At 41.8% G+C, this 18,122-nt stretch overlaps 1 protein-coding gene across 1 annotated transcript in view; it reads right to left on the bottom strand.

Moving 5' to 3' along the window:
* Window positions 1-326: 326 nt before the first annotated feature.
* The window catches only part of LOC109956081 (forkhead box protein P4-like), a 25,651-nt gene continuing 7,855 nt past the window's right edge, over window positions 327-18,122 (bottom strand). The window contains exons 6-14 of the mRNA XM_020592930.1: window positions 16,540-16,627; window positions 15,428-15,511; window positions 13,286-13,511; window positions 12,299-12,375; window positions 12,110-12,211; window positions 8,080-8,201; window positions 7,424-7,490; window positions 6,198-6,370; window positions 327-5,722 (exon numbers count right to left, since the gene is read on the bottom strand). Coding sequence (XP_020448586.1) covers window positions 5,575-5,722; window positions 6,198-6,370; window positions 7,424-7,490; window positions 8,080-8,201; window positions 12,110-12,211; window positions 12,299-12,375; window positions 13,286-13,511; window positions 15,428-15,511; window positions 16,540-16,627 — 1,087 coding nt within the window. The 3' untranslated portion in view covers window positions 327-5,574. The remainder of the gene's footprint in view (window positions 5,723-6,197; window positions 6,371-7,423; window positions 7,491-8,079; window positions 8,202-12,109; window positions 12,212-12,298; window positions 12,376-13,285; window positions 13,512-15,427; window positions 15,512-16,539; window positions 16,628-18,122) is intronic.

Below are 18,122 nucleotides of genomic sequence, written 5' to 3'. Positions count from 1 at the left end.
GCCGTTTCAGTTTGTGTTTGTGTTATGATAATGTGTGTACGCTAATCTTGTTGGGGCACAAAGGGGATAAAATACAATGCTATTCAGAGAAACGACTCAAATGCAAAAGTACACAAATTAGGGCAGCAGAGTTAAATAAACATGCCTGACAGTCTCAACAAAATAAAAGCATTAAAGTATTGTATATTACAGAGTTATTGTATTGAGTTGGATGGAGTTAAAAATAACATATTTAAGTGTAAGGAATTACAACTCTACAGTTGTACTGTATGTGTGTGAGTGAGTATTCGATACCACTAGAGTGGAACAACAAGGACACAGTATGGGACAGTGTAATAAGTATTTTATTGCATTTTATAATGCCATTGTCAATAATTAGTACAGATTACATGCAACTAGACCTACTGTACAGTTTTTTTATTGTCTGCAGGGACAGACACAAGAAGATTCAGGTTACAAATACACAGATATATATGTGTTTTTATACAGCATGAAGGAAAGGGCAGTGACTGGCATTACATGGCTACCCGGGGTGGAGGGTCAGAGGGCTGGGCTCCACTGTCTGTCTAAAGCCACCACCCAGTCCCTGTCGCCGCTTCTTCCTCGAGTCACACTTTCAAATAACAAGAAACAGAACATAAACCAAAGGATAAAGAGAGGTAAACAGAAACTAAGAAACAATACAGAGTCACTGCTGAAAATGTACACACATTCCTAAGGTTTAACCAGAGGAGCGCTGAAGTGGTAGTCCCATCAGATTCTGGCTGTCTACTTGATAATACCATCAGGTAAGGCTCCACTTTGAGAGTCCCTTCCCCCCTCACATGACACCTCAGAACTGTCCAATCACACATCATGATTTGAGCTCCCTGTGTCCATTGAGTCAGCCAGCCGTTCCTACAACACCATTCCGTACAGCTATCGGTAAAGGTGAGCAGTGAAGTCGATGGTGATTTTGGAAGTAGCTTGGTTTTTGTTTGGTTAAGGTTGTGGCATTGGTATGGTTACAGTTTGGTTACGGTTCAGGAGTTTGGACTAAGCAATGTTTTGCTTGCAATGCCTTTGGTAGTCAGAAGATGAGCTGCATCTCTGAAAGCCATTCCACATTTTGCATTGAGACTATGCAAAAGAAGGGGTATCAAAAATGCAACAGTGTCAGGCTTTGATCTGCCTCTGTGGGACAGGGAGATGAGGTTTGTGACTGGTCACCACCAGCCAGGTGTGTGTGACTCAGTGACACCCCCATGGCACCTGCAGATGATTGACAGCTCTGTGGGTCAGGGTTCAGCACAGGAATGACGGGGATCAGGGGTCAGAGGGAGGGGTCACAGGGAGCTGGAACACATATTGGCACCTGAAAGGACCAACAGCATAATCTTTCTAGAGCTCTGCACTTTTAAAGCAAGAGAGGGGCTACATATTCTTACTCTCCTCTTTCTCTTTTTCTTTTCAGAGGTTTTGGTCCTGTCTTTGAGAAAAAGTCCTTCTGAGGTATCAATACAGAATAAAGTAACTTATTAATTTGTTTTCCATTTGTTTTTTTCTTTCCTTAAAAATGCATAAATGCAGTACAGAGACAAAAAAGTATCAAAATAGACCTAGCTAAGATAAATATACAAACAGGTGTTACCTAAACCACTGATCTAATGTTTTATTCTTTTAATGTTTTAGAGATAATACACTTAAAAAATCTGCGTCCCAGACGTTTTATGAAGAAAAAAAAATAGGGAAACAAACAAAGCAAAACTATTAAACCAAGATACCTGCAGCACTTAATATGATAAATATATCAACTTCAGCATTAGCAGTACAGTATAGGAATCAGAGCTGAAAGCTTTACAATAGCTAAACAGGTGCAGGGGAAAAAAAACAAAAAGAAGAGAAAATTAAGAGACAAAATGGTAAAGAATGCCCCGGAGAGATAAGTCGAGCATTCACATACAAGAATGCATCATGTTACGCCAAGCTGGAGAAAGAACAGAAGTGTTACATGGCGACCTGTGAACAATCTAAATCTTTATAAAACAGATTTGTTAACAGGTGTATCTTAAAGCACAAGTCAGATCATCTAGTTACTGTATGCAGCAGTTCCTCTTGGTTTGGATAGTACTAGTACTGTAGTAGTGATGAGTTTTATTAAGTGTGTGTTAGTCCTCTCAGCATCTCTGCGAGTGTTTTGGTGAAGGGGGTGCTGCTGTGTGCAGGTCTTTGGATATATGGATGGTCAGAGCCTGTGTTTTTGCACTAACATATAGCCTTGCTTCTATGCTCCCTGTGTGTATGCGTGTGTCCAGGTCACACTGATATATCCTGTCCATCACTGCCCCTGAAACCAGTTCCCTGCAACACTGCACACAGACAAAGCAGACAGCTCAGCGCTAATCGGGTGCAGGGATATGGTTAGTTTTACACAGCTGATAGAAAACATTTCATATATAGTGAGCACTTCACAGCACACTTGAGACATAGAGAGTGCCTTAGATATGGATTAAGGAGAGGTAGTCATCTTAAACTCCATGGAAAGTGAAACAACTCATATGTTTTTGGGCTCAAGCAGATGTGTTCGGGAGTCCAGATCTTTTTTCTTTTTTTTTTGGCATCTGTTATAATCACAGAGGAATGGAGAAAAAATATTTATGAGAGTTCAGTCCCATTGGCTATGTGTTGAACTGGTCTGAAAAGGAGGTAGTGTTATTTTTGGTTTTTATTTTGTTTCAAGATGTCTGTCTGCCATTTTGTACTTCTCTGCCTCTAATGTGACAGGAAACAGTCCCGTTTGAACACAAAATCATCTGAAAGGCTATCTCATTAAATAAGAAAAAATCTGAAGTGCAAGAGATAGTCTTGACAAAAAGCATGAAAATATTATCCAAACTTAAAATGACATGATGTCCCTTGGTTGCTTTCATCTTACATTGGAATAGTTTCACTTTTTTTGTTGTTGTTCCCTCTGTTGAGACAGTAGATATTTGAAATTACTCCTCTCTGTCCAAAGGTTTGACTTTTGTAACAACATTACAGTACACCTCCTCTTTCTGTAAATACTACAGCACAGATAAAGAGGGCATGTTTGTTTCCTAAACTGAAAAATCTAGTTTTTGTTACAACAGCACCACAGAAACATCTTGTAAAGCCAGGTGTTTCAACAGAGCCAAATATTTTCAGTACGAGTTTAACCTCTCTTGTTGCCATCTCAGGTTGTAAAGGTACAGCTACCTGACGAGTGCCTCACCTTTAGGCCTGCTCATACAATAGCAGGGCCACATTTCAGCCTGAGCATGGAAGAGACAGAGCTTCACCTCTAAGTGCTTTTTTCTTTTGTTTTTTAGAGGAACTGCGCGAGGTTTGTTAATGCTAGTTTTTGGCCTCATATAAGTTGTGAGTCATTCTTCATCATGTAAAAGCTTTGATTTCTCCATCTTCTAGTTTGCATTACACACTTTGGTTTTTGGAATGGTCAGCACTGTAAGTCATGTATACTTTCAACACAACAGTTAAGTGAATACATTAATTAGAATTCTAACTCCTGGTTTGTTGTCTTTTGGCCAGTTCTTTAAGAAGAAAAAGAAGAAACTCAAAAAGGGCAAAAGAAACTACAGGGTTTTTGGTTTTCTACACATTTCTTTGGTTACCTGTAACAAAAATAAAATGGGAAAAAGCAGATAATAGATTAAAATAAATGTCAAATTTGGCATGGAAAGTAATGCTTTTTATGCTCACAGAAAGCAAACAAAAACTAAATCTCACGTGCTATTCCTTTAACACGAACTCACACAGTGAATTGCAGATAGCCTCTACACAGTAACTATTACAACCATAGAACTTTGAATTGAAGCTGAGCAGAGTTGCCACATTTGGTGTCCCACAGAAAGTATTCCCCCTTATTTCTTTATCAATTTGGACACAGTTCCAGGCAGAACCTTTGTGGGATGAGGTATTCTCTGACTGCAGTAATAATATATATATTTTTAAAGCATTACTGATATTTCTCAACTAAATACATACTCAAAAACAAGTGAATGAGAGAGAATTTAAACAAAAAGATTCAGCTGTTAAATAAAATGTCTGGATAATGGCAATTTTAAGTGCTATTTCCAAATGTCTTGCCTGCTACACTTGGGGCAAAAAAGGAAGAGGGGCAGGAGTTGGGTCAGGTATCACACATTGGGACAATACTGCGCTTTCTTTTGTGTGCGTGCGTGTGTGTGTGTGTATTATTATTACTATTTTTTGCCAATACTCATTTGGAATGGTGTGAACCAGAGTAAATCAAACAAATTACAATACAAAAAACAGCATCCTTAGAAAAGGTATGTCAAAACAGAACGCCACCGTGGAAATATTGTTTCTCAAAAATAAACAATGATAACATCAAATAAAAAAAAGAAATGACAAAAGCTATCACACATTTTTTCTTGTTATATTCCATAATCAACAGTTTTCTTTTTTTAGTCACAATATTTCTGTAGATGCTTCCTCCCTCATCTCTCTCTGCTTCCCCTCTTGTTCTCAAAGTGTTCCAAGCTCATCGCTCCATTCACGGATGGAAGAGAAGAGATGGACAGCACCAAATGGTCCTTTTCCTGCAGTCTTTTGGGGGGGGTGGGGAATGTGAAGGAATGGAGATGGGTAGGAAAATGTCTTCTTTTTTTCTCACTTAGAAGCAAAGAGTTTAAAAGATGTCCGTCACTAAGTTTGTTGCTGGAGGCAGGAGATTTGGCCAGGGACCCGGACCGCGTCGCCTCTGTCGGGTCAGCGTCAGCATGGGCTTGCACACTGGCGTGGAGACAGGAGCCTGCTCTGCAGAAACGTTGGAGCACTCTTGGAGGTAATCTTTGAAAGCACTCTTCTATCCTTCTTTCCTTCCCATCTGGAAGCCCAACAGTTTCATTTCAATCACAGAAAAGAAAACGGAAAAGCAAGTGACTGACTCAAACAGGGGTAAGAAGGAGAGGTATACTGCACAGCCCGTGGTGACTGCTTCAAATCTATATACACATGATTCTGTGTGTGTGTTTCTTTATAACACACACACACACACACACACACACACACACACACACACTTGTGTCTTCAAACAGCTAGCCAGGCAGCCCGAGACAACAGTGAGGAGGGTGTATGCAGAGTGGTGGGGCTAGGTGGGTGCTAGAGTGTGTCCACACCTCTAAGGGTCTCCACATAGAGGCCGATGTTACCAGGAAGGATAATGAAACATGGGTCTGATAAGTGAATGAGTGTGTGTGTGTGTGCATGTGTGTGAGTGTGTATGCATTAAGTGGTGTTACACCTCTGAGCCATGTGTCGGAAAAAGAAACACATGGAGGTAAAGCAGTGCTCCAAAGTCTGATTTTTGCGCCTGAAAGGAACGGAGGTCACCTAACCCTGTTTGGAGTTTCTCAATGTCATCCTTGGTTGCTTGCATTTTCTTAAAAACAAACTGAAAAAAAAATCTATTTTTTCTCATCTCTTTTCTCTTAAGTGTACTGTAGCTATCTTTTTCTCTACACACTGACAAGAGGGTTTCAGGGACTGATCTCGCTATGTCCTGTCCCTCGGGTCCGTTCTGGATCTGTCCTACTCCAGCTCCTCAGTGGGAAGATCCTCCTCCAGGTCGCGCTCATCGCTCGGCAGTGGCAGACTGTGTGTGACACCAGCCAGGAGGGACACTGGCCGACTGTCCTCCTCCAGCTCAGTGGGTTCCTCCTTCACATGCACTGGGTGGCTGGAGGAGGAGAGAGTAGACAGACTTTATCAAGGCAAGGGCTGCACGTTGAAAGGCAGATGACTGATGACGCTGATGTCAAAATGTGTAGATGCTAATTGTACTATCAATTGATCCAGGTTGTGTTATTTTATAGTTTATGTGAAATAAAAGCATCAACAAAAGCACTGACACTGATCATTATATTCTCCAGTGAAAAGAGTACTGACATTGTTGAATTCTGGGTTGGCTGCTGCTGGGGGAGGATGGTTTGCTTTGATGTTTTAGTTAAACGTAAGAAAAATTCTGGTCAGCAATGTCAATAAAAATGATAATATCACTAAGTTCATTACACCTCCATCATACAGATGGTACACAACACTAACTCAGATGAAAATGCCAGTGTTAGGCTGGTACACTAGCCTCTGTCAGAACAGTAACTGTAAATAGGTTACCTCTGTGTGCGTGTGTGTGCTTGCGCCCATGTGTACAGTACCTGTACTGTTGAGGGCTGAGCGTGGGACTACAGCTGCTATTGCTGTTGACTTGCTCCACAGTGGAGCTGACATCATCGTGGCCCACGTGGAGCATGTTGAGGCTGGCTGCAGAGGGAGGGTTCACCAAGGGAGGGCTGTTCAGCAAGGACAGACTGCTCTCTGCCAGAGCCGCCTGCACACAAACACACACACACACACACACACACACATTAATTAGGAGTTGAGTTCCACTAAAGTTTTTTTTTTTAAGTACAACAATGGCAAAAGGAGTGTGTGGCATACTGTCCACCACAACCAGATAAGGTATGTGGAGGCATCTCACACTGCTTTACTTGGCTATATTTAAATCATTTATTTGTAAAATGAACTGCCACACAATTAGACATACGGTAGACAGCATTATTAAATGTTTACTGCAATAATGAATTGCGGGGAGTTCTTGTGAAGAGAGCTCTTCAACACAAGCTACTTTTGGATGCACTAACTTGCTACTGAACTAGACAAACCACTAGGGGGCACTTATATACAGTACTTTTCCTATCATGGATTGTGCTTGCACATTTAAGTTTCTGTCATAAGTGTGTGTGTGTGTGTTCACATGAAAGTCTCAGTAGGACTGTTAAGCAAGACTGAGCCTCATCTTAAACGCACACACACCCAAACAATGAAACATCAGTGGCTGTAGAGGAGAAAACAACTGAACCAACAGCTTCTGTCACTGCTCTAAACGTTCACATCCAGCTGTTTGTAGCCGAGTTGGACACTGGCTGAGAGCCTCACCCCACCTCCCGTCTCACACAGAAAAAAAAGACAAAAGGAGGGGAATTCTCACTGGCTCAGAGATGGGTTTTCTGGGACAGGCGATAATTTTATGCAGTAACCTTAATTGACAACTACTTGATGCTATAAATCATCTCAGTCACAAAATTGCATGTGCGTGCATTCAGTGTGCATGTCTGCGTGGGAGTGAAGAGACGGGTTAAGTGTGTTTGTGTGTGTGGAGAGGTGGGGGCGGCGCATGTGTGACAAAGTGAGGTGGGAGGTGAGAGTGTGTGTTGGTGCAAAGGAGGTGGTGTGAACATCGTTAGGGAATCTGCTAATTATAAAAGGGAATTGATACTAGTGCCCTTGATTGGCTGCTGTGTGTGTGTGTGTGTGTGTGTGTGTGAATGAGAGAGAGAGAGAGAGAGAGAGAGAGATGGGGGAGGAACAGGGCATTCCTTACCTGATAGCTGGCGTTTAGGGACCCAAAGCCCAGGCCTGAAATCATGTTTTTCACCAGAGTGGGACTTCTACACACACACACACACACACATGCACACACAGGGGGTGAGAATCACAGCTTGAGTGCACATGTGATTAGATGTTACCACAGCCAAAGCGCTCTGACAAATCTCACAAATATGTTTGTTACAAGTAGAAATATACACAAACTGTAAATAGATGCAAAAACACACATACGGTGGGATATCTGGTGCACAGGTGTGTGCGCCTGTGTTTGTGTGCATAATTATGCCTGGTTTCTCTGGCGGTTGGAGAGAACATCTGTTTACATACGCTAACAAGTTTTTTTTTCTTCCTCTCATGCATCTCACACAGCTGCTTACTAATGGTGTCGACAAACAGGGAAAACACACACACACACACAGTACACACACTATGAAGCCAGCAGCCCGCTTTTTTTAAAAGTTGATTGCTGAGTTGGCCTCTTGGTAATAATAGAGGGTCAATTTAGGCAATCATAGTGCCAGCACCCATAAACTCACACTCACATCAAGCTCAACTATGCGCCAAGAAAACAACGACACTGTGCACGTATGTGTCTATATGGCTCTGTGTGTGTGTGTGTGTGTGTGTGTGTGTGTGTGTGTGTGCTCTTACCCAGTCATCTTTGGTGGTCTCCTCTTTTGGTATTCAACTTCATCCACAGTCCACACGGCCCCCTTCACGTTCTCAACACGAACAAAACACTTGTGCAGACTCAGGTTGTGGCGCACAGCATTCTGGGAATAGATAGATAGATAGATAGATAGATAGATAGATTAATATCCTGGGGGGAATTTCTTTAGGTACAGCAAACAGAAAGACAACAAATATAAAACAATTCTTCATAAAAATATATGTACATAAACAGGATATCTAATAACACACATACTAGATAGTGCAAAAACACTGCAATAATAAATAGTACTAATGAAAATTATTACACAGTCTTATTATGCAGCACCATGTTTGCAGGTCAGTGGACCTGTGAAACAACTCCTTAAAACAATGTGGGTGAGTCTGTGACTAAAAGAACTTTTTAAACCACCCAGTGTGTCATAGAGGAGATGAGCGGTATTGCTCAGGATTGTAGTCTTGACTGGCTACAATCTAATTGTAGCACATTCTGAAATATTCCTGAAAAGTGACACATTTACAGCACTTATGTCATTAATATTCCCTGATGTCTCCTCCTTCTAATTTAAGAAATCACTGATTTGTACTGTATAAAGTATCCCTCTTAATTTGCCACAGTACTTCATGAATTCCATGATATTCCAATGAGAAATTGTGTACTGAAATAGCAACACAAACCGAAACTGTTTATTTTTTTACTTCCTTTTCCTAGAGCTGTTATTGAGCTGAAGGACACTCACTCAGGGTGTGTTAAGTACAAACAACGTGTTCCAGCCTGGTATTAAGTTACATTTTATGACCTGAAGATAATACAGCTTTTTTAATCATCACTTTTAATGCACAAACACACACACACATACTGGAGCTCCATGTACAGTGCTAATGCAAGGCAGCAGTTCTCTAGCAGTGTTGTTTTATCTCAGAGTTTTCCTAATCAGTCATCATCAGCACGCACACAGAGACACACACACACACACACACACACACACACACACATCCACGGGCACTCAGACAGCCAAGCAGGCAGGCACACCGCTATCTCCGTCTCACCCCCCAGGGACAGGCCTCCCTTTTCATCTGCTATTTGTAGTTTGTTCATGCCCAATTTCATTACCAATTTTAATTCGTCTATAATTAAATCCTGCATATTCTCTCTGACACGCTGTTCTAAGCCGAGAGGGAGGGACAGGCCAGGCATGCATCACTCCTTTCCGTAATTACACAAGCAGATACGCACACACACACACACACACACACACACACACACACACACACACACACACACACACACACACACACACATATACACGAAACAAAAAAAGCCATAATCAGTGGAGGAACCCTTTCTCCCCCGCATCCCCTCAACCCCCGAGTCGTGATGCTAAGTTTTGTAAATGAGTCTGACCCCAATCTCCGCCCGCCACCCTGACAGCGCAAACACACACACAGGCACACGCGCCAGACACCAGTGCTATTGCAGAGCTATTTGCATTCGTCTCCGTGATGAAAGCCTAATTCTCCCAGTTAAAACATTAGCAGTCATTTACAGTGGGTCACAGCACATGTGCCACTCATCTCTAGCCCTTCTGCCTGAGAGGAAGGCAGAAATCATGGAAGAAAAATGTCATTGTTTATTAGAAAAAAGAAACAGAAATCAAGCGACAAAATTTCTTTCTTATTCACATGAGTGAATGAAAGTGTCATTGACTTTATACTGTAAATGTATGTGCACTGTGAGCAGTCCTGTTGTGTTTCTGCCTGATGAATGCAGAAACATGTTGCTCCCATATGATCCAGAATAGGAACACATGCATGCGGGAAAGATTATAAAGAGAAGAACGAATAAAGAGGCATGTAATTTGTGATAACTTGCAACAGATTTGTCATAAAAAGCAGCAGTGGCAGAAGTATTCAGTAAAAGCAGCAATAAAGCACAGTGAAAGTCCTGTATTGAAAATATGACTTACATAATGTATCAAAAGTAAAACTACACATAATGCAGAGAAATTGCCTCTATAAGTTTACTAATACTACTGTCATTATTATTATCTATCATTTTCGCATTATTATTTCTGATGTATGAATGTCTAAGGAGCATTTTACTGTTGCATTGTCATGATGGAGCTGATTAGAATTATTTGATATACTGTGGATGTAGTTTTATCCATAATATTGTAGGTTACTTTATAACTTCTTCATATATTTAATATGCAAAATCTTAATGTGCGAAGTAACTACTAACCAAAGCTGTGAAATATCTCTAGTGTAGTATGAGGTACAATATATACCTTTTAAAAAAGAAATTTGAACTTAAGTGCATGACTTTTATAATTGTACTTTCTTACATTTCACCACTAAATCCAAATGTTAAAATATATTAATAGCACTTTTATCACTACTATTTTATTTTATCATACTCACATTTTCTTTATATGTGGGACCAATTACCTAAAGAAGTGATTTATACTAGTTGTAGTTGAAAAGACTGTGAAAATCAAATGGGTTTTTCTGGAAAGTTAAACAGAACATAAAACCTATTATTTTAAAGGCTCCAGCTCCTCATGCAGCACCTTGAAATAACACTCAACACTCACTTCTCCTCCTCTCTCAATCATCCCTTTCTGTCTGTCTCTCTCTTTTTGTCTCTTCCCATTGTCTCACTGATCAATGACAAAGCAGCTCTCCTCATGAAATATAATGGTTTATTAAAGGACATACATCTCTATGGCCCTATCTGACTCGCTGAGCTACTATATAAATACATAAGGCCATGCTGAGCTATATTTAAAGGTCTGCGAGGCCAGCGGCGCAGGAAGCAGACACCAGACATTAATAGTTAAAATTCATAAAAGTCAGATGAGGAGGTAAAGATATTCCTGGCTACCCCATCTCTTAACCCTCTCCACACCTGTCACTCCATCCCTCCACCATCAGCTCGTTCCTGCTTGCTTGGTTTAGGGCTATTAGAGGGAGGCCGGGGTCTCACCTCCCCTCTGCTCCTCCCCCTGTCGCTCTCCCTAGTTTGCTCATTCTCTCACTTTCCCTCTCCCTGGAGGAACCGACACTCAAATTAGTGTGAGAATTCAGTAGAAATGGGTTAGCACCTACAATGGTGAGATCAGGTCAGGTGCGTGTGTGATAGAGAGAGAGATGAGGGCAGAAAGAGAGAGAGTGTATGATCATGGGCAGTATGTGTGCACCAGTTTTGTATGTGTGTTTCTATAATGAGGCTATATAGTGGCTAGATGTGGCTGCACTGGGCTAAGTGGGGCTGACTCGCCATGTTCCATGCTGGAGGTGAGAGAATTAGAGGACAGAGGGAGAGAGAAGGAGAGAAAGAGAGCAGTAGAAAAGTGTCTCATAAAGGACAGAACCAGCCAGTAACTGTCAAATCTGTCATATCTGTAGGAGCTGAGCAAAGTCAGCTTTTAAATTTGTGTACAGGAAAGTGTGTGTTACTGTGCTTGTGTCACTCTACTATAAGTGTTGGATTTAGGTCTTTAAAGTGACTGTAGTTTTGACAAAATTAAATCTTTTGGCCAATTCTCACTGTTTTAAATAACACTGCAGATTCTGCCTGTAATTTTTTGTTTCAAGTGTCTGAAGGCGTCTGCTCGGCTACGGGGCTTCATCAGCGGCTATAGGCCAAAATTAACCTGTCAGCTCAGCCTTTATCCAAAGTTCTATGTCACATTGTACTTTTAGTCAAATATTGTGCTCTGAATATGGTGGTGTTCATTTTCACCGTTATCTAAGCAACTCCAGTTTGATAATTGGTCTGCTTTCCATTGTGCCAGTATCATTGTTTTGTAGCAAAAACTTCAGATTAAATGGATTCTGAAGCAGTATCAGGGTTAAATTATTACTGCAAATTTGAGGATTTAAGTTATACAAAGCAATTAAGTTCAGGTTTACTTTGCATGTCAAGACTTGTATATGTTACATATAACCAAAAAGACTGTCCTTTGTACAATACATTTCAAGGTAGAGTTTAAATATGGTGTGTCTTTACCTTCCATGTGGCTGTGTTTCTCCTGAAATAGGCAAATTTTCGTGTAAACCAGTTATAGATCTCATTGAGAGTCAGCTGTCTATCTGGGGACTCCAGAATGGCCTAGGGACAGAAAGAAACAGGACAAAACTTAGAAGAGAGCACAGATGGAGAGAAGAGATGGAGCAACGAATCAACGGAGAGACTTACATGACGTATAAGAGAGGCATAGGTAAAGGGAGGCCTGACATCAGCGTTCTTGTAGAACTCACAGTTCTGAGCCAGCTCTGGAAAAATCCAAATACAAGGCCATGACAAGTTTAAATCAGGTAGTGTGAATTATGAATGTGTAGTGTCATACATGTAAGATGAATTCCAAATATAAATGGCAATAACTAATAAAATATACTGGATAACTGAATGGCTTTTTAAGATAAATAAATCCACATAATGAAAAGAATTAAATTATTAAAACAGTGTTTATCTAAATGCTTAATATTATTATTTATAGCAAGAATGAAGCAAATGTTATTGGGAAGAATTTGCTGAACATGGTTTTATAATGTCCACTCCTGCAAACATGCTTACTTTCATATTTTCCTTACGTTTTTACCACTATAAGACCTTTACTAACGTGAGAGTCAATGCAAATGTGAATGAATCTGACTTAATTTTAAGCCATATGACTGAAAACATATTGCTTGAATACCAGAATTAACACTGAGGCTACAGTAATAATCTATTAACCTGAGCAAATGCAGTGCATCTGCTGTGTGTCAAGCCACATATCTGCTCTTTGCTTGGGTGAGGATAAGATTTGGGGATGCTTTGTGTTAAGGGAAGGTTATGTCTGGAATATGGTGCTGCTTATTGTGGGGCTCTGAAGAGTTATGACAGCATGGCCTGACACCTCCTCTTTGGGGCCAAATAATGCGTAAACATTTAACTTGTATACTGAGCTTCCATATGAATGCTCTCGCATTCTTGGCACGTTTAATTGTGTATTATTGACTACTGCAAGAAATCCAAGAGATGTCAACATTCTTTGAGCAATGAATGAAAGGCATGAATGAGCACATGAAAACAGAAACAAGTACTGTAAGAAATATTGATGGCATGGGATTATCAACGCTGAATAAAAAAACACCAAGTGCCTGTGAGAGTCAAAAATAGGGGACGATGAATGTCACAGTCTACCTGAGGCGATGGGGGTGCAGTACTTGTCGGAGTTGCGTCTACGTATGGGCCCAACACTGTGTGTGTGGGAGTGGGAGTGTGCGTGCAGGCTAGAGGAGCTGATGACGGAGGGTCCCTGGCGCAGTGGGGTGATGGGGGTGGCAGCTGAGGTGGGGGGGTGGGGGAGACCCTCTGGGTAGCCCTCGCTGTCCCGTTTTAAAAGAGAGCCGCTGGAAGCCAGGTTTAGCTAGGGAGAGACACAGACGGAGAGTTTAATAGTATTTTGCTTACAGTAGATCACATAGTCACATAGCTGAACCCAGGTTGAAAAGGTGAGAATTGTAAATAAAAATGGGTAAACTAATTAATTAAGTGTGAACTAATCCACTATTAATATAAAACTCTTATGTCTCTCTACTAAGTGTGAAATATTTATAGACATGATTAACACTTCCCTCATGTTTACTTTAAAGCCGCACCATCTGCTGAGCATTACTGCTGTTCACAGAGCAGCAGCATCAAGATAACACCAGGGTCAGGCGATGTCAGCACATTAGACAATATTTTTGTATCATATACTTAACAAATCTCTTCCTAGAAAAGTTGCATTTCTAAACAGTTAGGTCCACAAACTACGAATATGAACACAACTGAGGTTTTAAGTCCATTAAGATGGTTGGCAATGTCATATGCAGAGCACAGAAACGACACAAAGACATGAAGCTACTACTTTTCTAATTAATGAAAATTGTTCAACCTGTAAAATTTAACACTATTTAACCTATAGTAGTATGGGGCCCAATACCCAGGAAGCACCAGTACGATTAAATGACAACAAAGTCCTCGACAGTACCCCATGAACCTGTGTTTTTACAGTTTCCCAAAGCAACAAGCATTCTTGTACACAACCGCACAAACCCGCTCACTGAACATGTACATATATTTATACACAAAGCAGTAGCTGCAATTAACCATGCGTTTACAAAGACAAACCGCACGACAGCATGTTTGTAAAAAAGGGAACACACACATGAACTCTGTGGTGGCGAAGCCTTCAATGACCACCATGGCCCAATTAGGCACAGCCTGGCACACACATGTGGGCACACAGACACAGAACCAGTACTTCCAGTCTCTCTGGGACAGCCATTGTAGGGCTGCTAGTTCAGGACTAATTAACACCCCTGTGTTTGTGTGTGTGTGTGTGTGTGTGTGTTGTCTATATGTGTGCAAAATGTGTGAATCGCCTCCTCTTCACTCTACCCCCTCGCTGTACCATTTAAGCTGACTGGGAGGGTGGGGCTGTTTAACAGGTACTTCATTAACGCTGCAACCCTGCCACATCACCACAGCAACAGTCGAACCCTGCTAATTGAGGCCAAGCTTTGTTTCCATTCCTGACGCTCCTCCCCTGCCCCTTCTCCTCCAATCCCTGACCCCGAGGCTCATCTCCAGTGGTGACAGAACACGCCTCTTCCTGATTTCCCATTAGATGTTAATGGCAGCTGATCCCCCTGCGATCACCACATCATCCAGTCACACTAAATACACACAAACACGCACATGCACACACTGCCACTCAGCTGAACCCATTTATATCCCCTCAAATTAAGACACTCTACCTCTAATTGACAATTAATTTCAACATCTTCATATTTTAATAAGACTCCTCGTCAATCTGAATAATGAAATATTCATTAGATATCTAATAACAACCTCACCAAGCAGTGTGGACACACACACACGCACACACACAGAGTGAAAATTGTGTGACGGCTTAAAAAAATGAAGAACATCCTCAATTGAATACAAAACAGAGCTTAAACTTGAACACAGTATGAATATATGGCTTGAATTTATGACTCTCTCTGAGGAATGAAATGCAACAGAGAAGGCAGAAGAAGAGTGAGGAAGAGAACAAGACAGACAGAAAGTAATGCGGGTGAGACATAAATAACATTATGATCCTAAGTGGTCAATAGAGGGCGCAGATACCAAGCTAGACAGGAACAGAGGAACATGAAATCCCAAGAAAATTAAGAGCTACAAAACTGATAAAGAAGAGTTTGTAGACGAATTAAAAAGTAGCAGCAGAGGTCTGAGGTCAGAGGGTGCAGGGAAATATTGTGTCATTTGGGGTTTGGGGTGCCAGTGTATACTCACAGGTTGGTTAAAAGGCTTTGGCTCTGAGGGGCGCATGTGCAGGTGGGTCATCATGGCCTGGAGTCGCTCGCTCTCTTTTGCCAGCTGTGGAGCACACAGGGATGAAATAACCATGAAAAATACTTTATCTTATTTCACAATCCTTGATATAACATGATACTGACACCGAATTACAACAACAATTACACCTCAGTCAGTGAGATGAATATGACAGTCAGCCGCCTCAGCACCCAGAGCTCTCTCACACACTTACAATAGCCTGCAGACACGTTCATCTCTGTTTGACATTGTTAGCCGTGGATTAACGGGTGCTTCTACTGCCTGTGGAAACGCTGCATCCTGTGTGTGTGTTTGTGTATGAGTGCAAGAGTACACACACATAGCCTCCAGAAACAACTGATCCTCACTAAGACCACACTATAAACATACTCACACACTAGAATGATGTGTGGCAGTGTGTAAATATGAGAAATTTAAACACACATAGACACATTTGTGTGTGTGTGTGTGTGTGTGTGCTGTCAGAGGGTAGAGTGGTGGGCTGCCTGTGGACGGCTGAGAGATGAAGTGACAGCTGTCCTGATGTGATGCTGCTTCAGCTGCCTCTCTGTCACTTTGTGTTCCCTGGTGGTGGCTTCAGGGGCTCAGCTAAATGCTGTTTACAACCACCACCAAAGCCTCCTCCCCACCCCCGACAAACACACACACACACACAGTGTACAGAACAGCGCTTCACTTCTTAACCAGTGCTGTTATTTTACTTTAACTGGAGCGCTCAGATATTTCAAGAGCACTGCATGCTTGAACTACTCTGAGAACAAGAGAGGCTATGCAGCCTGGTCCTCAGTCTTCTGGCTTGTCTCTCTCTCTCTCTCTCACTGCTCTCTCTCCCTCCTCCCCTTTCAGCCTTGCTCTCTCTAGCTGGTGACCAGAGCAGCTTTATAATTGGAGCAGCGGTGGCAGCTTCCCTACCGACTGCTCCTTTTAAATTACAAGCTCCAGTGCTCTTCATAAACTCTGCCCTGCCTCAGACAAGTCACAGCCACTGACTGGCTGAAACAGTCTACATGACTTTGTTTGTGAGCAAATGAAAATGAAAGTGTGAGACTCACCTGTATCTCCAGTTGCTGAACCACCTGCATCTGGACTCTGCACTGAGCAGTGCTGCGGTCATCTAGGGCGTGCTCATTGTTCAAGTGCCTAGAGGAGACAGGAATGTGCAAGAGGATCAGCATTCAATTATAGTTCTGGCAAATGGGTTGATATCTACAAATAAAGAGCAACAAGATCACAGCGCTGCCTCTCCTAAATTACAGACTCAATAGAATGATCAATCCAAAGGTCCTGAATGGTGAATTAACAAATCTAAGCACTTTAGTTTTTTTTTTTATTTATTTAAACTGAGTTATGAGCTGTTTCAGCACTACAGAAATAAATCATTGTCTTGGAAGTTTATTTTGTCTAGCAAAGGATGCAGCAGCTGTGTTTTGTGTGTGTATACTTCATTAGTGCTCAGTGAGCCATGATCCAAGAGAACCACCTGGATATGAGCTCATGTGCTATCATACAAAGCCTTATCTGCAAGACTTTCTGTTAGCTAAATTCTTATTAACACTTGTGTGCATGCATGTGTATGTGTGAATGGTGGCACTGTTTGTTTCCTCCCGTGTGGGAGGACCTGGGACCTTCTGATCTTTCCCAGTGCACCCCTCCCTGTCTCCCTTCCTCCATCCCTTTCTCTCCCCTCTGTCATCGCCAAGGTTATTCACAGGTTGCCGCTGCCTGCCCAGTGGTGTGTGTACAGTATGTTTGAGTGTGTGTGCTCATGTAGGCTATATCATGGTGTGAGTGTGTTGTAGTTGTGTGTGCCGGTATATATATGCACCTATATCTGGTGGTGTTAACTTATAATCTGAGTAATCATTCTGTAAAGCCGCATTTCTAACTTGTTTATTGTGAAAATGTAAATTACACAAGGAAATGTGTGTGTACATGCAGTGTATGTCTGTGTCAGTGTGTGTGTGTGTGTCTTTAAAAAGTAGAAAGTTAGGCAATATCAGATGAAGACTAGAAATGAAACAAAAACAATGATGTCATGGCATGGCTAATCTAGGCAGATAGACGGCTCGACACAAGTGCACGATAATAATAACAAAAACATGATCTCACCCCTCTCTCCCTCTTTTTCACTCTCTGTCAAGCTCTCTCTCCCTCTTCCTCACTTGCACTTCTGTCCACTCCCCCCTTCCCACTCTGCTTGCCCCACAACTCCCGAAATGCCTGTGATTCACACTCATTCCAACCAAATCTTCCCCCACAACCCTCCCCTCTCTCTATACTGTAGCTGGGCCATAAACAGTAGCTGGGCTTTTTTTTCGATATGTCCTGACAATGAGGCTCTGTTTACCCCTGTGAGCGCTGGCAGATGGCTTTAACCCACATTACACCCAGCCTCACCGACCACAGCCAGAGTATTATACCAGAGAATGAAGAAGAGGATGAAGGAAAGGTGGGTAGAGAGAAGAGAAGAGAAGAAAGGCCTGAAACTGTGGAGTGTCTCTCTCCTCTGTTGTTTGGCTCTATCTTTCTTCCTCCTGGGGCGATGACTAAGGCTGGCGGGAAGGGGGTGCACTGTCAGACTGACGGCATTATCTGTCACTGCCTCTATCTTTTTCCATCTCCCTCTCTCTTTCCC

Source organism: Monopterus albus, unplaced genomic scaffold (genome assembly GCF_001952655.1).
Source record: "Monopterus albus unplaced genomic scaffold, M_albus_1.0 scaffold18.1, whole genome shotgun sequence".
Taxonomy (NCBI): domain Eukaryota; kingdom Metazoa; phylum Chordata; class Actinopteri; order Synbranchiformes; family Synbranchidae; genus Monopterus; species Monopterus albus.
This window is presented reverse-complemented; position numbering and strand designations above follow the sequence as displayed.